Source organism: Myxocyprinus asiaticus, chromosome 36 (assembly GCF_019703515.2).
Source record: "Myxocyprinus asiaticus isolate MX2 ecotype Aquarium Trade chromosome 36, UBuf_Myxa_2, whole genome shotgun sequence".
In the NCBI taxonomy this organism is placed as follows: Eukaryota; Metazoa; Chordata; class Actinopteri; order Cypriniformes; family Catostomidae; genus Myxocyprinus; species Myxocyprinus asiaticus.
In genome coordinates, this window is record NC_059379.1 from 26,944,736 (window position 1) to 26,969,257 (window position 24,522).

The following is a 24,522-nucleotide window of genomic DNA, read 5'->3' on the forward strand; positions in this document are numbered from 1 at the left end:
ATCACTACTGTAAAATTATGTAATATTCACTGTAATACTACTCCTACTACCACTAATAATAAATCAGTAGTAATTGAATTAAGCAGGATCTAACATCTGTGATGCTCTGTTATGCAGAACTTTATTTGACAAAATATAGCTCCAATATTGTAATTCGGATTGTGCTGTAAGGTTGTGTATACAAGCACTTCATTTGATAAATAATAAAATATTATGTTGAAAATTAATTTCATTTGATTAAAGTTTTAATTCATTCATTTATTTAAACACCATTTTGATGATAAAATTGAAATAAACTGTTGATATGGAGTCCAGGAAAAAAAAACAAAAAAAAACAGGTATCTGACTCAGTATCGGCGAGTACCAAAAATGCTGTATCAGCACTCGTTCTCAAAATAATGGTATCGGACCATCCCTATAAGCTATTTATTTTTATATGTTATGGTTGTTGAGCCAACAATTTTTCTTTTTCTTTTTTTTTTTTTTTTTGCTGGACTGTCTTAAAGGAATTATTCTTCCAAAAATGATAATTCTTTCATAATTTACTCACACTATGCCGTCTCAAACTCATATGACTTTCTTTGGAACGCAATCGAAGATATTTTCCTAGATGTATAATGTGTGATATATGATTTATATCCATAAAATTCAGGTGGATGGGGTTCAAAACTTTCATACTCCAAAAAGACACAAAGGCAGCATAAAGATAATTCATATCACTTGAATAGTTTAACCCATGTCTTCTGAAGTGATTCGGTCGGTTTTGGGTGAGAAACGGACCAAAATGTGAACTCCATTTTCACTATAAATCTTGATATCTGCAGCATGGATTAACTTTTATGCTACCTTTTATGTCCTTTTTGAAGCTTGGAAGTAGGGATGCACCAATAAAAAATGTTTTGCCCCCGATCTGATTCCGATATCTGAACTTTTTACCAGTCCGATACCAAAGTTATTGTTTGTACAAACCCCTTCCCAATCCTGTAAAATTAGCCTAAAACACCTATCCAAGGCATACCCTAAGTAAATTTAAAGCTGTTCTTGAACCATTTGGAGTACATGCATGGTTTTGGTCTCTTTTGAAATGTGACACTCTGAAGTTTCACTGTAAGTACTACTGGCATTGAGTAATAGAAGTTTGAACACACTGAAATTGAAGATTTTTTTTCCGCCTGATTTTTTTGTTTTGCATACAGATGCTTGCAAATGACTGTAACTGGGAGCTATTAGCTGGAAAACACAATGGGACCACAGCATGAAGCCTTAACTTGTCCAAGTTCAAATTTGATAACACCACAGAAAATGAATATTTTACACATGTTTTTCTAAGGATATGTCCAGGCGTTTTCCAAAAATGCCTTTTGGAGACCCAAAGGACTCTTGGTAACCACGGACACATACCTAGGATAAAAAGGCTACTACTTTTGAACGCTTTAATGTACAGTCATAATTTTGGGCTCTAATGAAAGGTCACACTTAGAGCTACCGTATCCAGATTCACTGTTAGTATGGATGACACAGAGTAACTGAAGCATAAACACATTAGAGTGCTTTTTTTCTCTTCTTGAAACTAAACTATGCATATAAAAGAGTCAAAACAAGTGCTATGGTGGAAAATCAGTTCATATAAGAAGAAATACACACCAAACTATTTACATACTTTTTTACACAACATATTTAAATACAATTACACCTTTTACAGGTTTTTGGCAACATGCCAGTCATTGTAGCAGTCACGTTTGGGGACAGAGAACAAAGGCACATCTCAGGAGGAGCACTTCACTGGTGTCTTTGCATGGCACTGCCTGCACTTCAGCCGACCAGCGGTGCTATGTCCACTGATATGCACTGGCCTGTGCTGTGGCCGCTTGCTGAGTGGGGGAGAAGTATCCGGCTCCCAGTCGATATCTGATTCTACATCAGATAATTGCCTATAATGAAAAAATAAAGAAAAAACAGTCATTTACAAAGCTAGACAAAACTTTTCCATCTTTTCTGTATCCCAGTCTACAAAATGTGTATTCATAATTCAAACTAAAGCTTATTTATGGCGAAATATACAATAATATGTTATATAATATAATAAAATACTTACTTGTCGAGAGTAATGTCTCATCTCTCCAGAAACATTGCCTCTGCCTCGGAGTCAATATATGAATCATCACTATTTACTTCTGAAACTTCATCCCCAGACTCGTCGCTTTCACGCCGAGTACATTCTTCCAGCATATCTTTGAGCAAGTATTTTATTTTCCTCGTCCGTTATGCCATAATTCCCCTTCCAAAAGTGTAAACAGTCACAAAACTACACTTTTCACCTTTTGCGCACGGACGCACAAACACTTGGCAATGGTTAGCCAGCTTTACGCAAGGACTTCTTAGTTGTAGCTTTGAAACTTCCTACTAAAGCGGCATATCATTGTTTTCACAATTTCACTGGCTATACGATGTGCCAGTTATCCACACAATCAGTTGCAATTGGCTCAATCTTTACACGAAGGAAAAGGGTCAGGCACTTCCTTTCAACGTGGACTCTCGTTGGCCATTGAAGACTATGGACAGGACATGGAAGCTCCTATTGGGTCAAATGAGGTGTCAATCGAAAGGTCAGAGCGCAGCCGGCAGCTTGATGTCAAGATATCAGAAATTTTTACATGTGAACTGAAGTTATGATGGAGAATACGTGAAAGATTAGGCACATCTTCCGGGTAATTTGAAGTGATGCAACAAGAGTCCATGGGTATTTATTGATGATGTAATGTGTTTTGGACTAAATATTTTACTTGATTGGATCATTTGGACCTTTGCCAATGTAACAAGACTGTTTTTGTCGGGATGTTATCAATCAGTGGACTACTATGAGGCTTCATAGGTGAGTTGCCTCAATTTTGTAATTGTTTGTTTGTATGTTGGTGGTCTGACAAAGACGTTGATTGTGCCTGCTGTTGTGATTGGATCTTGAAATGGTTTAAATCAATAGAATCAAAAGAATCTTAGCTTTCCAAAGATATATGGCATGAGTACCAAAGTGCACACAGCAGTTGTGCACATAGCATAGTTTTGTACGTCAAATTTCTAACAGGTTAAAGAGTTTAGAATATCTATAACTTACTGTGTGTAGGGCCCTATGAAACAAGTTTAATTTTTTTTTCCCAGATTCTGTGTTTTCCATTTTATTTTCTCTGAAATCCGGGTTTTAAATTTTCATTACATTTTATCATTTAAAAAAACTGTCTAATCAAATGAATTCATAAAATTTTAATCAAATGAGAACAGAGCAATTACTTTTCAACATAATATTGTATTATTTTTATCAAATGAAGAGTATTATTAGTTGTAGTAGTAGTAGTAGTATTTTTGTCAAATACAGTGCTACACTGTAGAGCATCATGGTATTTACGAAAGCAATGATGAAATTTGCAACTTGCTTGTGAGACTTTGCTTAAATATAATGTAATTATTATTGATATATTATTATCAATATTACTACTACTACAATGAATATTACTATACAGAAGTAATATACAGTATTTGTCGCATTTTTTCAATATCACGCATCTAGTTAAATGGGGCTTTTATTTTGGCATTTTACAGCAAAACCGGATGTTTTTGACGACTTCACTTCTCACCTTCGGAAAAGCAGTTCGCTGTATGGGCCATTGTGCTTATGTGGCTAAAGGCTATGATTTAATTATGTAAATATATAGTATGCATGTGTTGCGCATCACAGTGAATAAAGTGATCTTCTCTTTGTCATTTATACACACACAGATTGCACGTCATGTTAATGATGCAGTTAGTGTTTAACCAATGGCTTCCCACACATTCACTTACAGATGAAGCGCAGCTCATGCAAACCATATATCTGTTTAATTAAATCTCAGTCTTTATGGTTCAGTCACCGCACTAGGACATATTATGATTTTAATTTGATTAATTGTGCATTTATACATTCATCCCAAAAATGTCAAGTTTCGTGACATTCCATGTTTTATAGTTAATTCTGTTTTTATGACTGGATTCCGCAATTCCGTCCATTTCCTCAATATGGAATTCATAGGGCCCTATATGTGGAACAGATTAGGGAGTACTCTTATGTTTAAAGAAACAAAAACCTCTAACTACACATTATTTCATTATTGTAAAACAAACAATTATATAAAAACATGTACAGCCTATTAAGCAAAACTTTGTTAACTGGTCTGCTCGATGTGGCAGCAAAATGAACAATAATTCCAATGAAAGTCTTCAGTAGAAAAGATTTACTAAAAAACACATTTTTGTTAACTTGTATCTGGACTTAAATGGTTTCAGATCTCTCTCTTTTTTTAAATTTTTTTTTTTTTTACACTTAATTTGTAATAGAATATCAGTCCACTTTTCAATCACTTAGTAATTTGTTGGAACCCAGTCACCTTAAATATTTTTTTATAATTAATTACAAATGTGTTTATATACAGTTGTGTTCAAAAGTTTGCATACCCTGGCAGAAATTGTGAAATTTTGGCATTGATTTTGAAAATATGACTGATCATGCAAAAAAACTGTCTTTTAAGGATAGTGATCATATGAAGCCATTTATTATCACATAGTTGTTTGGCTCCTTTTTAAATCATAATGATAACAGAAATCACCCAAATGGCCCTAATCAAAAGTTGGCCTTGTTACAGACACACAAGGTGACACACACAGGTTTAAATGGCAATTAAATGTTAATTTCCCACACCTGTGGCTTTTTAAATTGCAATTAGTGTCTGTGTATAAATAGTTAATGAGTTTGTCAGCTCTCACGTGGATTCACTGAGCAGGCTAGATACTGAGCCATGGGGAGCAGAAAACAACTGTCAAAAGACCTGTGTAACAAGGTAATGGAACTTTATAAAGATGGAAAAGGATATAAAAAGATATCCAAAGCCTTGAAAATGCCAGTCAGTACTGTTCAATCACTTATTAAGAAGTGGAAAATTCGGGGATCTCTTGATACCAAGCCAAGGTCAGGTAGACCAAGAAAGATTTCAGCCACAACTGCCATAAGAATTGTTTGGGATACAAAGAAAAACCCACAGGTAACCTCAGGAGAAATACAGGCTGCTCTGGAAAAAGACGGTGTGGTTGTTTCAAGGAGCACAATACGACGATACTTGAACAGAAATGAGCTGCATGGTCGAGTTGCCAGAAAGAAGCCTTTACTGCGCCAATGCCACAAAAAAGCCCGGTTACAATATGCCCGACAATATGAAGAGACCAAAATAAAGCTTTATGGTCACAACCATAAGCGCTATGTTTGGAGAGGGGTCAACAAGGCCTATAGTGAAAAGAATACCATCCCCACTGTGAAGCATGGTGTTGGATCACTGATGTTTTGGGGGTGTGTGAGCTCTAAAGGCACAGGGAATCTTGTGAAAATTGATGGCAAGATGAATGCGGCATGTTATCAGAAAATACTGGCAGACAATTTGCATTCTTCTGCATGAAAGCTGCGCATGGGACGCTCTTGGACTTTCCAGCACGACAGTGACCCTAAGCACAAGGCCAAGTTGACCCTCCAGTGGTTACAGCAGAAAAAGGTGAAGGTTCTGGAGTGGACATCACAGTCTCCTGACCTTAATATCATCAAGCCACTCTGGGGAGATCTCAAACGTGCGGTTCATGCAAGACGACCAAAGACTTTGCATGACCTGGAGGCATTTTGCCAAGACGAATGGGCAGCTATACCACCTGCAAGAATTTGGGGCCTCATAGACAACATTACAAAAGACTGTCTGTCATTGTTGCTAAAGGGGGCAATACACAGTATTAAGAACTAAGGGTATGCAGACTTTTGAACAGGGGTCATTTCATTTTCTTCTTTGTTGCCATGTTTTGTTTTATGATTGTGCCATTCTGTTATAACCTACAGTTGAATATGAATCCCATAAGAAATAAAAGAAATATGTTTTGACTGCTCACTCATGTTTTCTTTAAAAATGGTACATATATTACCAATTCTCCAAGGGTATGCAAACTTTTGAGCACAACTGTATGTGTGTGTGTGTGTGTGTGTGTGTGTGTGTGTGTGTGTGTGTGTGTGTGTGTATATATACATATATATATTCATTTGTAAAATAAGAAGAAATAGTTAAATTTTAGTTGAACAGTTGAACAATAGTCATACATTTCAGTTGTTATTTCTTAGGACTTTTTTTTTTTTTTTTTTTTTGACTCGGGCTTTTATTTTAATGGACCGCTCCAGCCAGGAAGACTCCAGAAGATTGTTTGTTTGTAGGCTAGTTCACAGTAGTTTAATTCGCTTCTCATTGAACATCTGGTGAAATGCGCATCTGATGCTGTTCTCAATGTATAACCGAACCGAACTATTGGGCATCTACATCTGAGAGCAAGTTTGTGTAGAGAGGAAGTTTGTGTAGAGCGGCCACATATTGCGCGCTGTTCTGAGCAGCGCATCACAAGCCCATGTGCGTGCTTATGTGTGTGTGTCTACTAGGGATGTGCGCTACATCTAATTTGACTGTCGTTTAAACGGAAGTTTTGTAACCGACTAGTCGACTAGTCTAAAGAGAAACCAACCTTCAGAAAACAGTAAAAAAAAATATATATAATTTTATGGGACCCATTTAAAATACTTAATCTATTCCAAATCCGACGCTAAATTCCACTGAAAAGGGGCATTTATCTGCGACGTGCTCGCCTTGAATTATGATCATTGTACATTAAATATAGAACATGACACGCATTCACTGAATCAACGTTAGCGAATATTTAACAGACATATTTATTGAAAACAATTGAATGAATAGTGCAGGATCAATGGAACAATCCTAAAAGCCTGTTCTAAACGGAAATCACCAAGTAAAAGTTACTTAACATATTAAAACAGTCAGGACATTGTTGAAAATAATTAACAGGTAGACTAAGCCAAATCTATGAGAGAGAAAAAAATGTGCTGAAAAATTGTGCATATTTCACAACGTCCAGTCGTGCATTAACCACTGATCTAATATGACAGCTGTTCGGTAAAGAACATTAACCAATAACAGTTACGATGTAAAAAAAAAACAAGTAGCTATAGGATAGAAAAAATAGGCCTGTGATGTAGCCTACAATAAACCTAATGTATTCTAAACATGACGTGCACACAGAATAAAAGATAGTTTAACACGTTAAGCAGTCGGCACCTCGTTGAAAATAGCCTTCTTAATCAGCAGATTAAAAAAATGACATACCTAGTCTAAAACAGTTATTTTCTAGGCTACTTACTCAAAAGCATACATTTTTGATGAGTCAAATTAACACGTCAACATGGTCCGGTGAATGACGGGACTTGACTCACCTGAGGCGTCTATCCTGCGCTTGAAAAAGCCTGCTCAGCGGGAAAATAACGTACAAGCATGCACAGATGTAAAGAAGACTCAAATGTTAAAACATCCTTAGGGACTTTCAAACATTTGGAAAGCCGATTCCTGCTCCGCCGAAGTGATTTCATTACTACTTTGAGTTTTCTTGTCTGGCGAGAGGGCATTTTCCTGCGCACGCCACGAGAGAGAGGGAAGACGCACGCGCAGCCTGAGGTGAAATTAAACTCTGTACCTGCTCCAGATATCCTCGTTTTAAATAATATTTGCATTATTAATTCTATTTAAAATATGTAACATTAATATGACAGTAATTTAAGTGCAGCCTCTGTAAAAATATAAAGCCAAACGTAAATGTGTAAAAATTATTATCAGTTTAATGGGGGAAATATTAACCGACTAGTAATTCCAGTGTCGACTAGCAGCATAAGAACCCTTTAGTCGACTAGTCTCGCACATCCCTAGTGTCTACAGAGTGCTCCACTGATGTAGCGCTCTGCATGTGCAGACTGTATATTTATTTATTAAACACAGGACTTTTCTAGTCACAAAGCTATTGTAAAGTATGTCTTAAAGAGTCTTTGAATACAATGCACAAGTTATATGCACTACTTCAATGGCACTATAAATGCTCATTTATGTCATTCTTTGAGCTTGACTGTCACGACCATAACTAACATGTGGTATTGGATTTGGATTGGGCTCGTCGAACCAATTCCCGATCTGGGTAAAAACGTTAATATCTGAGCAGATACTGATCCAGGTATCAGATTGGTGCATACCTACTTGAAAGTTCAGCACCCTATTGACTGTAAAGGGATAGTTCACCCAAAAAGGAAAATTCTCTGATCATTTACACACCCTCATGCCATCCCAGATGTTTGACTTGCTTTCTTTTGCTGAACTCACAGAATTTTTGAAGAATATCTCAACTCTGTAGGTTCATACAGTGCAAGTGAATGATGACCAACATTTTGAAGTTTTAATTAGCACATAAAGACAGCATAAAATAATCCATACTACTCAAGTGGTTTAATTCATGTCTTCTGACGCGATATGAGGTGTGGGTGAGAAATCAATATTTAAGTCCTTTTTTACTATAAATTCTTCTCCCTGCCTGTTAGGTGGCGATGTGCACCAAGATGCGAAACGGCAAAAACAAAAGAATGTGAAAGTGAAAGCGGAGATTTATAGAAAAGAAATATTAAATATTGATCTGTTTCTTACCCACACCACATAATTTCAAGGGCTGTCATGATTACTCGATTTAATTTTATTACCGTACTCAAAAAATTCCTTTATTACAAAATTGCCGAATCGACAAATTGAAAATAAGTGACGCAGTCCACGTACAAGAGTGCGAACACATAATGATAAGAGGTGTCCGCTGTGTGAGAGCACTTCACTTTAGATTTGAAAAACAATGCAGGACCTAAAAGAAACATAACATTACTTCAGCAATGCAACAGCACTTGAAAAGATGATATCCAGTTTTCACAGACCCACTGAACTAATGAATACACTGAAAATAATTATCATTTGAATGTAAATGTGATATTTCTTCTCATGTAAATTAGATTTCATGATGATTGTTAAAAACAAAAAAAAATATATTGTAATGCCCCACTTCCGATAAATATTTTAGTTTATGGCCATTATCACAGGTAAAACTCAATGTGGGAAACCAGAGAACTTTATTTACTGAATAAAACCGCAGGTCTGTATGCTGTCAGTCAAAGCTCAACGTGAGTCTGCTGTTAAAGCCACAGCTGCTCGTCTCGCACCCCACAGATGCAATATAAAACTTTGGCTTACCTGAGGTAACTAGTGTCCACATGTGAAATTATTAACAGTGTTTACTCAATAAGGAACTTAATGTCCAGATGCTTAAGGGCATTTTACATGGTGCGTGGCAAGTGACAATCTTTTGTGATCTGCAATATGTAGCACAAGCGCAATAATGCCCGCAACTGCTGCAGCTCAATGCAAGAGTGAAACAATCTCATGTGATTAGTTATAAAAAATAAAATAAATCAAATGGCTTTTATATCTCTATAAAATAGTTAACCATGTATAAAAAACATCCTCAATAAACAATATTGGTGGGCAGACATTGTTTCTGAAAATATCAAATTTTATTTCCATGGCCTGTTTTCCCATATTTGAGTTCTAAACTAAATTGGGTAGATCATTTTGAACCAGTTAAAGAAAAAAGTAGATATTGCATCAGTGTTTTCCACAGGATTTTGTGAGACTGTGGTGGGTGGACCTCAGACCCCCTAGGGGGGTCCGGGGGCATGCTCTCCAGAAGAAAATTTTGTACAAGATAAATGCATCAATCTGGTGCTCTTTGAGAGCAAAATTAAGAGGCTAGATCTATGAAGAACTTTGTGCTCTTGTAAACATTTTTGTGCTCTAGTAGTAATTTAATCATAAACATATTGCTTGTATAGATATGAATGGTGATGACATGGCAAAAAAAGTCACACCCACAAAGCATAAACGAGACAGAGTTTAATGCCGTTCACAAATGATCAAAACACAAAATCGACTAGAGCATACATTTGAACCAGGGCTCGACATTAAGCATTGTCATGTGCTTGTCCTCCGGACAATTAAATTGGTCATTCACTTGTCCGAGGCAATGCGCTCAACAAGCCAAGTGATGAGATGCGTGGGTTGATGGTCTCAGACGCGGAGGCAACTGGGATTCGTCCTCTGCCACCCGGACTGAGGCGAATCACTACGCGACCACGAGGACTTAAAAAAAAGCACATTGGAAATTGGCCATTCCAAATTGGGAGAAAAAGGGAAAAATCCCGCGACTTAAAAAATCGGTAAAAGTTGGTAGTGAAATTTGACGATTCTCAATAATAGCTTTAATACCACAACAAATAATAACACTAACTAATATGGTAATTATGGAAGAATGGTTTCAAGTTCTTAAGTTATTATTCTAGACTAAATAATCATTAATAAAATGACAATAAAAAAACAGCAATGAATAGAAATAGATGAAAAATAATAGAACAAAAAATACTATTCAAGTAAACATTCAGAATGAAATGCAACATAATTACAACTGGTCATCACTGTATGATTATAATACATTAATACTTTTTAAAGCTACTAAAACTAAAGTTATTCAGTCAAGAGCAGTGATTGTTTTCTCATTTTCTTGTTATGTTTGTTTGATTATTATAATGACACACTAGACACAGCAGGTCTGTTACATTTACATTTATACTTACAAGTCCAAGTTTTGGTGGAATTTTGAAATGTATTTGACTGTTCAGGTGCGCATTAGTGTGAGCATTTTCGAAACGCGCATGTTCAACACTCACACATACGCAGCCTGTCAATCAAACAGGGCACAGCTGTTACTAGATCGCTGGCTAGGGGCTGACTAATGGCACTTTTCCACTGCACGTTACGGTTCGACTCGACTCTGCTCGCTTTACTTTTCTGAGCTTGCTTTTCCACTGCAGTGTAGTGCCGCCTCAACGTGGGTGGGATTATAGGCTGATCGCATAGTTGCTACTGCTGTGACATCATCTTAAACGCAACACAAACATTACTGACCATAAACAATAACACGGCCGCTAGCTGTTAGCTACTTGCTCATTGTGCTGCATAAAGCAGTTGTTGCATGGTGATTTTGCCTGGTTGTTTTAGAAGCAAGCTTTCCAGTAGCTGGTCAACTAAATAAAGTGACTCTTTCAAGCAGAATATAGAGTTAACGTAACAAAACGTACCATCCTCCATCGTGGACTCCAACAACGCCGAGTCCAGGGCACTCTCCCTCCCATTATCCTATTGCCATAGATAGCGTCCATTTGGTCGAACCACTTCCACTTTCTTCTGTTTGAACCACTCTGGCTGTTGTGGTCCTTGATGGCTCTGTAGTCACTTAAGTTTTTTTTTTTTTTACTTTTGCCTACACTGTTGATAGGTCCGGTGGTAGCCGTGTGCGGCCAACAGCTGAGACACTTCCTGAAAGACACTTTCGTTTCGCATCGTTTCGTTCGTCGCTAACGAGAGAAATGTCTGCACCTCGTTTATTGACCACAGTGTGGTTTTGCGCACAGCCATTTCTTATTACAATTCGAAAGTTGTGTGAACAAATGATATTGTTGTTGCTGTTGCTAACTTTAAAACTAGCAGGTTGATGTCCCATGTCGCAAATCCAGTGACGCTGGTAGTGATGATTCTCTCCGACCAATCAGTGATCTGCAAGGTTTTGACGTCACATTTAGTATCGGCTCGGCTTGCTTGGAACTAGGGATGTGCGCTACGACTAATTTGACTATCGTTTAAACGGAAATGTTGTAACCGACTAGTCAGAAACCAACCTTCAGAAAACATTAAAAAAAAGTGTGTTTATGCGACCCATTTAAAATACTTAATCTATTCCAAATCCGATGCTAAATTCCACTGAAACTAGTCGACTAGTCTCGCACATCCCTACTTGGAACCTCGACCGAGGTGGTACTAAAAAAGTACCAGGTACCCCCAAAAAGTGAGCAGAGTCTAGTTGAGTAGAGCTGTACCGTGCAGTAGAAAAGCCCCATAAGTGGGAGTGAGAGATGCTTTGCCGAAGCAGTGGCTCAAAACACAACGTTAGAGATCTTTTATGTTATTATGGGAAGTGTAAAAATATTTTCGGTTCATAATGAAACTGGTGGGCCGCCACAGTCTGGATAATTAATGGGAAACACTGTTGTATTTAAAAAAACAGTTGGGCACACCTGGAGGAGCCAATCTCTGTCAGCTTGAATTATATATAAAATAAAATAAAATATAATAATAGATCTGCTTTGGTAATTAGTCTGTTTGCTTTAGATATTGTTTGCACAATTTTTTTGTTGTTGTTATTCAATCATAAAATACAGCAAACCTTAGGCTAATGAATGCATTTTAGCCAAACATGACTTCACATGGACAACTTTATGCAATCTGAGTTAAATTATTTTTCAGATTACTCGATTAATCATCAGAATAATCATTAGATTACTCGATTACCAAAATAATCGATAGTGACAGACTTCTGAAGACATGGATTTAACCACTGGAGCCTTATGAATTACTTTTATGCTGCCTTTGTGCTTTTTTGGGGCTTCAAAATTTTGGTACCCATTCACTTGCATTGTGAAGACCTATGGAACTAAGATATTCTTCTAAAAATCTTTGTTTGTGTTTAGTAGAATAAAGAAAGTCATACACATCTTGGATGGAATGAGGGTGAGTATGATGAGAGAATTTTAATTGTTTGGGTGAACTATCCCTTTAAGTGTGCGGACTATGTTCAGCCTGGTAGATTTAGTCAACGAATGAAGGAACTTCCTATATGTGCTGTCTCATGGTTTGTTTGTGAAGGGCACCACCAGTGTGGTAGCACATTTGTTGTTGTGTTTCTTGGGTGCCTGGCAACACAGTCATGGCTCATCAGCATGTACAGTAAAGGGATGAGGACAAGGGCTGGACGATAGAGCTTAAAGAATATTTGTCATTATTTTTCAGTCTTTTGATGATGTTCAGTATTTATCTCTATTTATATATAGATTTGCTCTGAAATGGCAATAAAAAAAAATCAATAATAAAAAAAACCTAAGAAGAAAAAGACAGAAAATGATTTATAAATCATTTTTCCTTCATTATAAATGAACACAAGAGTGACACTTATTCCAAGTGCTTCCATATACATTTTTGAGTGATGAAGCAAACAAATAAATGAATCTGAACTTTGAATGGATCCATTGAAACAAACGGTTTGAAATGATTCATGGAAATGAATCAGCTTCACAACTTTAATAAATTTTTTGATTTTTATGACTTTTAGTCCATGTCTGTTACAGCTGAAGTTTAAAGCAGAGGCACTATTGAAACATCTCTGTCTTAACAGGCTCACACTGTGTATGTGAGAAACAGCAAGAGAATCAAAAATTACTTAGTGTCTGATGGCATGTTCTTTATGAATCTTGAAGCTAATGTGTGTATTTTCTGCACCACTACCACCACCAAACGGACTTACAAAATGAAGTGAATTCACACAGCTTCTTGAACACTCACCCAATTTGTCATTGATACAGATATTTTTGGCCCAAACTCGCGCTGTTGTTTGAGTCTACAGGCGCTTTTATACAATGCGACCGCATAGTTCTCGTTGCAGAACCATGTCGTTTTGTACCAATCCGGGGTCATCAACATGATTACAGTTTCATTTTTAACTGTGGTGCTGCAAAAACACTATTAGAACAGACAGATTGGGCAAGTGAACAATCATGAGTCGCCACGACTCCAAAGGTGTTCCACCAGAACAGTTTTCCTGTCCTGAGTACGGATAGCTAACAGTACTAAGAAATCTGGCCCAGAAGTGGGAAATCATTCTGTACTGTACCATGCTCAAGTGGAAACTGCTGGAACAGTTACTCACCATGTTTAGAACTGTTCAGCCCAGTGGTTGGGCTGGATAGGCTGCTCAAGCAAACAGAGCAATTTTTATAGTTCCACAGAGACACAGTGTTTACAGTTTTCATAGAAAGCAAACTACAAATGACTTATAGCTGTCTCTGCATACCCTGTTAAGCAGGGATGGAAGTTTTTTTTAACATCTAAAAAGTGCACACTTAAGCTTTAATGACCAAAAAAGAAAAAGAAAAAGAAAAAAAAAAACTGCATTGAAATCATCACAATATTCATAGTGTAGCTTATTTTATATCAGCAGCAAAGTGATAGCAAGTATATATTGTGAATATTCAATATATCGCCCAGCCATAAGGAGGACAACCTTGCAGGGTAGAAGTGTGCATGGTGATGTGAAGTCAGGTGTTCTGTCAATCACTGATTCAGTGACATACAGCTCTGAAAAAATGAACAGTTTCTCTGGATTTACTATTTATAGGTATGTGTTTGAGTAAAATGAACATTTGTGTTTTATTCTATAAAGTACTGACAGCATTTCTCCCAAATTCCAAATAAAAATATTGTAATTTAGAGCATTTATGTGCAGAAAATTACAACTGGTCAAAATAACAAAAAAGATGCAGTGTTTTCAGACCTCGGATAATGCAAAGAAAAGAAGTTCATATTCATTTTTAACAACACAATGCTAATGTTTTAATTGGTGAAGCACCCCCAGATCATCACCGATCCTCTAATGGTTAGACGGAGACCTGGAGAGACCTTCAAGCCACAGTGTCTCGCACCTACTGTGAAATTTGGTGGAGGATCGGGCAGATTCGTCTTTGTGAAGGACACATGAATCAAGCCACGTACAAGGTTATCCTGGAGGAAAACTTGCTTCCTTCTGCTCTGACAATGTTCCCCAACTGTGAGGATTGGTTTTTCCAGCAGGACAATGCTCCATGCCACACAGCCAGGTCAATCAAGGTGTGTATGGAGGACCACCGGATCAAGACCCTGTCATGGCCAGCCCAATTTCCAGACCTGAACCCCATTGAAAACCTCTGGAATGTGATCAAGAGGAAGATGGATGGCCACAAGCCATCAAAGCTGAGCTGCTTGAATTTTTGTGCCAGTAGTGGCATAAAGTCACCCAACAGCAATGTGAAAGACTGATGGAGAGCATGCCATGATGCATGAAAGCTGTGTTTGAAAATAAGGTTATTCCACCAAATATTGATTTCTGAACTCTTCCCAAGTTAAAACATTAGTATTGTGTTGTTTAAAAGTGAATATGAACTTTTCTCTTTGCGTTATTCGAGGTCTGAAAACACTGCAGTTTTTTTGTTATTTTGACCAGTTGTCATTTTCTGCAAATAAATGATCTAAACGACAGTATTTTTATTTGGAATTTGGGAGAAATTTTGTCAGTACTTTATAGAATAAAACAAAAATGTTCATTTTACTGATAATATGTTCATTGACATACATATTTGTCTAGGCTTGATGATGCTGGCTTCAGGGGGCCAGCTCGTCAAAAGACAAGATGTGGTAAACTTAGATTCCATAGTGAGCTACTTCAGTGACGATCACAATTAATCAGAAAACTATTAATTTTATCCATCCCTATTGAATATTTACAATACATTTGTGAAGGTTTTGCTGCCGATATATTGTTAAGCAATGTTGTCACGATTTTAATGCTCTTGTTATTAACTTTCTTGTAGACTTTGTAATAAGGCTAGTATCACAATCCTTCATTGTCTCGCAATTTATGAGATTGAGAATGTATAAGAGATACTCAAAAATTTGAAATCTGTGATCATTTAGTCACCCTCATGTTGTTCCAAAAAAATCTTGACTCTTTAAACAGATTTCTGGATTTGTCAAAATAATTTTTCTCTTCTGATCTCTCACAGCCAAGCACACTTCCACAAGGAACTGTCAACATGAACCTCTGCACAGATGTGATAGATGCTGAGCCGAGGACAGGACAGAAGAATGCGCTCTGCATCATCACCCCTGAGCAGGAGTACTACATCCGAGGAGACTGCAAAGAGATCATCAATGGGTGTGTGACAGTTCATAACACCATAACGCTTTCACTGCTGGAACACAAGTTTGAGCTTGACATATGCAACTGTTTAGTCAGTGATTTGTCTTTCAACAGATGGAGTGAACAGCTAGTGGTTTATCCGAGGACCAACAAGCAGAATCAAAAGAAGAAGCGTAAAGTGGAACCTGCAACCTCACAGGTATGTGTGACCTTTTGACTTTCTGGATTGTTTTCAAGTAAATTAGAAATGCCTTTCCCATCATCCCATTTTACTTTTGTAATTTTATCTGTTTCTAAGTAAAACAGGGGAGATACAACAAGAAAAATGTTTTAGGGCAAGACTTGATTTCTTTCTTTTTTCATCTGGAACTTATTGGATCGTGAAAGGTGGGTGCTATATACCGGAATGGAGACATGTGGCTGGAGGCGAGGGGTTAAAAAGAGAGATTTGTGACATCAGCCAAAAAAGTAAAGTTGTTCCAAAGGCAGACAAAGTTATCACATTTTGATAAAAGATTACAAAGACAAGCAATTTTTTTCCCTCCTCCTCTTTTTATTTTTTATTAATGTGATAAATCATGCTCAATAAAATCAGGAATGTATAATAAGAAATTAAAGAGAGTCAGTTTTGATTCCATGTTGACTTGAAGAATGCTTTGGTTGGGATTTATTTCTTGCAATGTCAGTCACTAGACCGCTTCTATGGAAATAAACTGTATTGTAATGAAAGTTATATATGTTATATGTTTGTTTGTAGGAGCCTGGACCAGCTAAGATAGCAGTGACTGGCTCAGGCATCCCTGATGCAGAGAAGACTCCAGACTCCAGTTCTATCATATGGCAAGAGGAGCTGCAAAGCAGAGAGGCGGATGTGTCCCAGACATGGTCCCCCAGTGAAATGGCACCGCTTGGCTCACCATTGCCCTCTGCAGGTATGGAATTCCTCAAAAAAATATTTGTTCTCCAAAGAAACCCTAATTTGAAGAATTAGATTTTTTTTTTTTTGGATTTAGTCAATGTCTGTTGCTTTGAGGCCATCTGTGTGCTAGTGTACTCCTAAAATTAACTCTTAGCAGATATTCACATTTAACATTTTCAATCTTTCTCTTCCAGGAAAACAAATAAAAAATATTGTTGACTCATCTTGCACTGATGGCCATATTCAAATTTTTGCCCAATAAATGTTTTGATTGTCTCCTCCCTCAATACCTGAGACGTAAACAAAGTTATTGGAAGTGCTATCAGTTGATAATTTTTTTCTAATTGTGATTAATCACATAAATGTTCACAGTTAATTGCGATTAATCACATATTTTGAAAGTGCTGTAATTTGATACTCCTTTTCCTGTCAAAATACCTTTATTTTTCTTCATAGGAAAGAAAACAAAACAATATGTAACAATAATGCTTTAATAACATTTTCCAAACAAAGCATTCAACAGTATAAAGACATAAATGCTCTAAAATAGCACCAATTCAAGTGACATTAAACATTCCCCAAAGTCTAAGTTGGAGGTTGTCTAATTGAAAGAACTAGTCCATATAGGTTGTGTATTCATTGCAGTGCACATTAAATCTCTTAAACTTCCATCCTCCACAATATTAATCAGCCGGCAGACTGTGGCTATCCACTTTGCTACAACAATTGTGAAGCCGCATGGATGATTCGCATCAGGGCATCAATGCCAGCATCAAGCACAGCTTTGAACTCCACGTGAAAAGTGCTTGCAGCATGTATTATTCTGCATTTTGGTGATAGTTGAGACTTGAAGTGCTTCTATGGTAATTCAATTGGGCATTACAGAGGCTGCAGAATATTTGATTTCTGTCACAAGTCCCATCTGGGCTTGATTTGTGCAATAAATAGCACTAAGAGATCCTTTCTCCATCACTTGATCATTGACACAGAATTACTATTGTGTGTGTGGTTGTGTCTTGTGGTGTGTGTGCATCAGTGTAATGACACATTGCAAAGGTTCCGCCCTAATCCAGCCAGTGTTTATAACTGAAACTAGAACTCTAAAATTCAGAGCTGAATAAAATGTCAGAATCTAATGTCAAATTGGTTTTCAAAAACATTAACACGTTAAACGTTTCAAATCAATCGCATGTTATAACATGCTAATTTTGACAGCTCTAGTAATTGGCTATCTAAAGATTGGCTATCCAAGCCCTTCGGTAGGTACTTCCCCAACTTCCTGTTTCATATGTTTCATAAGTATAACAACATAGGATAGAAAACTACGTTTGCCAAGCCATTTCATGTAGTCTTTAACTTAGTAAAAATAAACAGTAGTGCACTCTGACACTTTTCTTCCATTGCACTCTATAGGTGAGGGGTTGATGGTGGGTCGATGTTCCGATCAGAGCTCTGTGAACGGTGACGAGGTGGACCGGAGCAGGCTTTCCTTCCACTCTGCTATTTCCCAGCCCTCTCACGGCCCCCTGTCCCCCACAGGCAGCTCATCCAGCAGGCTCAGCGTAGAGCTGGGGGGCATCCCCCGCTGCCTCTCCCCTGCTCCCAGTGACCCCTTCCCATCAGGAAGCAGCCTGCTGTCCAACGGTTCCCACATTAGCGGCTCCATGAGTTCTTTAGACTCCGATGCCAGTGGCAGCACCGTCACCAGCAACGACAGCCACCCGGCCGAACCATTTGGCCATGCTCATCGTGCTCTGCCCCGTCGCATTGATCTAGAGGCCCGCAAGGCAGAGAAACGGAGCCGCCTTCGCAGTCCAGAAAGACAGGAAAAAGAGTCTGTCTTCAGCCCTGAGAGAAGGTGAGCACAAGGTCTTCCCCTCACGTGCACTTTCATTCTTTCTTTGGCTTCTCTCTGTGCCTCTCCTTTTAAAGGCATGCTACGCTTCAGCCACTCACATTCAGCAGCCCTTACTTCAGACTGCAGTGAGACCCGAGAGTGCTGTGTGGCAGATAGCACCAACAGAGAAGATAAAACCATGCACACCTTATTAGGCCAAATCAACAGGGCAAACACTAGCAAGTATTTTGCAACACTGATGCATTCTTTTGAAGTTGAATAATGGCGATAATTATATCTCCCCGTGCTATTGTTGGCGGCATTTGTGTGAGCACTGTCAATGCCTTCCATTTTGTTTTTTGAGGTGCTTCCACCAACCCATTTGTCAGAGGTCAAAGGCCTCATGAGAGCAAAGTTTCTGACATACTTTCCAGTAAAGGCCTTGGTATACTTCCAACGGAAATGGAGACGAATGGGTATGAGGTCATTTAGAAAAAATCTGGCCAAAAAGGTGTTTTTGCGTTCTTTTTGGTGGTTTGTAACAGCTCGCCGGGGCGAACTTTTAGGAAAAATTCTCACCGGCTGCAAAGCTCCTTCTTACTATCATTGGTCCACGTCATTGGTAGGTGTGACCTAGAGTTCCACCTACCTTGAGGGCGACAGCTCATTCTGTTTTTGTTCAGTCAGTCACAATCAGTCAACAGGAACACATCGGCGTGTAGCGTTATTAGCGAGCTGGTGCAAATTTACCTACATCTGTACGATCGTTCGCTTAGAGATATCTTCCAAGACCATGTCATATGATTTTTTTCTTTTGTTGAATTAGTCTACTAAAGGAATCACATTTTCTCAAATACTCTAAAGTGCCAATTCACTCATGTGCCATCTGCAGCAAAAGCATTTCACACATCTGTCTGAAGATATGCCCATGATTATTCTTTTGTCTTTATTCTGCACATTAACATTTATACACTCATATTTGCAGTAGTATAAGTGTCATCATAAATTTGTTTAACTGACACATAGTATAGCCGCGTATAGCACGTTAGCGTCATGAATTCATAATGTAAACAAGACAAATTAAACATTTTCTTGTGTATATATATAGTACTCTAAATCATCATTGAGTGGTTAAAACAACTTCTGTTACTGCCCTCATGTGAATTCTACTTATAGAATGAGACATAAGGTCATAGATAACACATTTTAATGTCATATTAGTTGGGTTTTACTGAGTGTCTTCTTATTTAAATGTACTTCTAAAAGCCTCACACACCAGTGTGGTGGGTGTCTGAATGTTCGGAAACAGTATACATTTGCTCGGCCATTTAGAACTTCTTTTTACTCCTGAATGAAGAAAGAATAAGAATCGGGGCCTTAAAAGGGAGGCCATTATTTCCCCTCAAGCAGAACACTGGACAGCACTGATGAACAATCCTGTGCAATAGAGAAAGATAAAAAGAGTCTTGACTTTGGGTTAATTTGGGTTTATGGGAATTGTGCCACGTTGTACCCAGCAGCCAATGTGGTTGTGAGCGGTCATGTGACAGAAATACCTCACTGACTGGCTTTCTTATTTCCTTTTAAGGAGGGCTGACAATGCTGTGCATATCCCAAATAAGGTCAACATTTTAAAAAAATATTTTCAGATTTAGTTTTTGTGAACTGAATTCCTGTCTGTAAAAGTCAGAAATGGTAATGAATACAGGTTCATCAAAATCAAGAGGAGACATTAACATTTTCATCCCTTTCTACAAAAATATGTAATGTATTCATAACTTTAAGATACAGCACAATTCTATTCTGAGCATGACCGGGAAGAGTGTTGAATTTTTGAAAATGCACATTTTTATTAAGTGGCCATATTTAACCCCTAGTGATTTTTATTTTTGCATTTTTAGGCATTTTTACCTTGTAACTTTTTAAAACCAGACAAAACACAGTGTGTCATCCCTCTGTGTCAAATACTTCGATTTAATCGATTTATCAAAATACATTTATTAATTAGGCCTAAAGTAGAATTTAAAGAAACATCAGATGCCATAAATATATATATAAAATAAAAAATAAATAAAATATGTACAATAAAAAACAGTAGAATGCATTGCAGTGGCAATTTGTGCCTCAACATTTTGAATTTCTGTGGTATTTATTTGTCAATAATCATGCCATTTTTGCTCCAATCCCTGGTTAATTTCTGACCCTGATACACTTTGTCTGGAGTGGCAACACAGAATTACTCCACAATTTTGACTAGAATCTTTAACAGTTGCCAGCAGAGCAAAACTAAACAAAATGCCTATTCTGTTGTAGTTTTTATGCAGTCTCTGCACTGTAATGTAACTCTCTCTCTTTCTGCATTCTTAGTGGGCGCTCAAATGTGATTGAGAAGCTGGAGGCGTTGGAGCTGGAGCATGCTGAGAGAATGGAGGTGGACGAGATGAGCCGCAGTGGAGTCAGACAGGGCCGCAGTGAAATGAGACGATTCCAGCGGGAGGTAATGAACACTTACTGATGTCCCCAGTGTTCACATACACAGAGACTGATCGTTTTACAGTCAGCACTGTCATCTGCACTTCCTGGAGACACAGTCTCCCATTATGCAAGCTTTACTACTTTCACTCTTTTTGTTCCATACCAGGGGCCAGTTGCATAAACATTAACTTAAGACTTCATCTAACAATTAGTCTGACTAGCTAAAGACATCATAAAAAGCCTGTTGCATAAAACAAGCTCACAGTTGTCTTTAGTTAGATGGTCTAATTTGCATTGCATTGTGGGAAAAGTAAGACACTGAACAGCTTAAAGAAATGTCCGACTGTGGATGCTCAATGCAGTTTTCATTCACTGAAAATATTTGCTTATTAGAGGAATACAATGCTTCAAAATTGATTCTAATGAACAAATTTAGTGATTTTAACCCAAATAATAAAAAACAGAAATTTTGTGACCATCGTAGAAGTCAAAGTTTTCTACAAAGTCTCAACTGAAGCCTCTTCTATCCCTCAACTGAAGCCCCCACTGGCTCAGCTGACATTTATTTTCCATGGCAACACAGAATGTAAACAAAAGTTAGCCTAGGGGTGTGCTGTCTTACATTTTGGTCTTAAATAAGACCGATCTAAGTTTTTATGCAACTGACTGAAAAAGTTCAGACCAAAATTTTAGACGACTAAGTAGTAAGACTAGTCTAAAGAAGTTTTAAGCAACCGGCCCCTGCTGTTATTATTCCTATGGAACATAAAAGGAGAATTTTGAAGAATCTTTTCCACATGACTACAGTTCGCAGTGACCACAGGCTGTCAAACTAAAAAGGAAATTAATAACATCAAATGTTATCGGTTCTCGGTTGTGTCGTAACCAAATGCTGAGACCTGCGCCATATTTGTTTATTGTCAGAAAATATCTGTATTTCAGTAACGTTGTCTATATCACTTCAAAACCCTGGACTGAACTTGAAAGCAGTGAAAACTAAATAAACTGAGCCTGATTCTTGGCCTGGGCCTGATTACCCATATCTCTCTAAGAAAGCTACTTGTATGAGTGGCAAAATATCTTCAACAAATGGATAAACAAGTCCAGACATTATCAATGCATAATGACTTTTTGGTCTATTGAGCACACAAAGGTGTGTTGCATGACTTCAGAAGTCTTATGAATCACTTTTATGGTGCTTTTATAGTGCACATTTGTCCTTTTTGTCCTACTATTCTTTTAAGTGCAAAATAAAAATGGCAAAAACTTAAACACATAAAATAACTAAGGATTCAAGGTTTTCATGCATTTTAAAGAAAAACTAAAACGTAGATTTTTCATCTTGATTTTTGAGAACTTTCTGTCTTGTTTCTGGCTCTTGCATGCATGACCTTTTGTCTCAATTAATTTCCAGTTTCCATTGTGTGCTTTGAGTCCCCTGATAGTTTTTCCCCCCTTTCTCAGTCTTGTCCTGTGCTTGGGGCTAAATAAATTGTATTTCACAAAAAAAAAAAAAAAAATAGTTGCTGCTATATTTGTCTTTTTTTTTTTTTTTTTTTTTTTTTTTTGTCTCAATGGCTGATTTGTTTACAGAACTACAGTATCTTGTCAGGCTTGTTTTTTTGTTTTGTTTTTTCTTCCAAGCATGTTTTTTTCCTCAAGTCTACTCACCCAGGCTTATGTTTTAAACACGAGTGCATGCAACACACACAAGTGCATTAAGTTGGTTAAAGTTTACCTTTTCTTTTGTTTCTGTTTCCGCTTACGCTTGTTCAAAGATTTTGATCAAGGATCTTTGTTTTTATGACATTCTTTAGTGATGGTATCTTCCATTTGCTGCGTATGTTGTTACGTCTTTGTGATCATTGAGGGAGCACAAACACCATTTGTTTCACAGACCAAACTACTCTGAAAAATAATAAGGATTATTGTTGCAAGCCACAGCATTTGTCAGTGGAACAAAAGGTTCAAGCTGAATCTAAAATAAGGCTAAGAGCTGCTCAGACTGAAGTTTGTTATTGTTTTCACTGCTTTCAAGGTCAGTCCAGGGTTTTGATGTGATATGGACAACGTTATTGAAATACAGGCATTTTCTGTCTCATTCTGTACAGAACTGAAGAGCTGTTTATGTAGGTTCTCAGTTATTCAGGTCGTCACAGATGGGTCAAATGTTATTCTAAAGCATCTGGACCTGATCACCCATTTCTGTCTAACTAAGCTCCTTGAATGTGTCGCAAAATAACTTCAACAAATGCATAAACAAGTCCAGACACTCTTGAGTTTTTTTTACCTTATTGACTTGAACTCTGAATTAACGAGGACCTTGAATAAAAAACTTTTTACATTTATGAATGGTACTTGCCCGTGCTACCATGCCATCATGATGCTAGGATGTTATGTGTTGTTGCTATGTGGTTGCTAAAGTGTTCTGAGTGGTTGCTAACTGGCCCATTAAAAGAGCCTACCCTCAAGTCTCTATTCTAGTCAATATAAGTTTCAATACAAGTCTATGGGACTTTTCTTCATTGCTTTATTATTTCCTTGGTGAAAAACAATAGTCTGTAAGCTTGGAAATGTAGTAGCACACCTCTTCTCAACTAGCCATATGATTTTGATTATTTATGTTAGAGACCGATCGATATGGGATTTTTGATACCGATTTTAGAGAGGGAAAATTCACCGATTACCGATATGGTGACCGATATAGCTAATTTTTGAGATGGAATGAACACAGACCTTTTCTATGTGGATTGTGCACCAATTTTGCACCGATATGACTATGCAAAGGTACTCGGAAGGCTGCTTAAATATTTTTATCAAAGAATATTTGACATTATTATTATTATTATACATTGTCAACAAATTCTAGAAATGAACACTGAGAAAATAAAGAATAAATAAAAATACAATAAATAGCTAAATAAACATCAGTACTGTTTAGTATCAGTCAATTGCTGACCATTAAAATAAAGAATAAATAAAAATAAAAGAAATAGCTAAATAAACATCAGGGGCCGGTTGCACCAGCTATATGTACGTTACAACTTAGCCTAGTTGTGGCGTAAATGGGCACCAAGTCACAATTTACACACTACTAAATATTTGAGCATTTCACCATTACATTTATGTAGGACGTAACCCTACATATAAACTAAATATTTACGGCAGCCTCCGACCAAGAGTAACTGATGGAATAAAAAATCAGACTCATTTAATGACATCAATGAGCTCATGTTTTGGTTGACAGGCATCAGTCCTTTCGACATATATGATGATGTTGGCATTTACACTCGTGTACATTTATGAGAGAGAAAACAAAAACATACTTTTAAGCAGCTCTTCAGCATGAAACCGATCTAACGGTGCCGTTTTTAGGGTGCGTCACCGGGTGTCAAGTTTCAACACATTCAAAATATATATAGGATATTAAAATGAATAAATGTCTATTTTTCCAGCCTGTTGTATTAGTATTTATTTATCA

The 24,522-nt window shown here is 37.4% G+C and overlaps 1 protein-coding gene across 2 annotated transcripts in view; it reads left to right on the forward strand.

Moving 5' to 3' along the window:
• The window catches only part of LOC127427070 (myosin phosphatase Rho-interacting protein-like), a 106,494-nt gene that overhangs the window by 51,482 nt on the left and 30,490 nt on the right, over window positions 1-24,522 (forward strand). For both annotated transcript variants that reach the window (XM_051674416.1, XM_051674417.1), the window contains exons 4-8: window positions 15,674-15,825; window positions 15,925-16,009; window positions 16,568-16,742; window positions 18,143-18,587; window positions 20,934-21,063. In XM_051674416.1, the coding sequence (XP_051530376.1) occupies window positions 15,674-15,825; window positions 15,925-16,009; window positions 16,568-16,742; window positions 18,143-18,587; window positions 20,934-21,063 (987 nt within the window). The remainder of the gene's footprint in view (window positions 1-15,673; window positions 15,826-15,924; window positions 16,010-16,567; window positions 16,743-18,142; window positions 18,588-20,933; window positions 21,064-24,522) is intronic.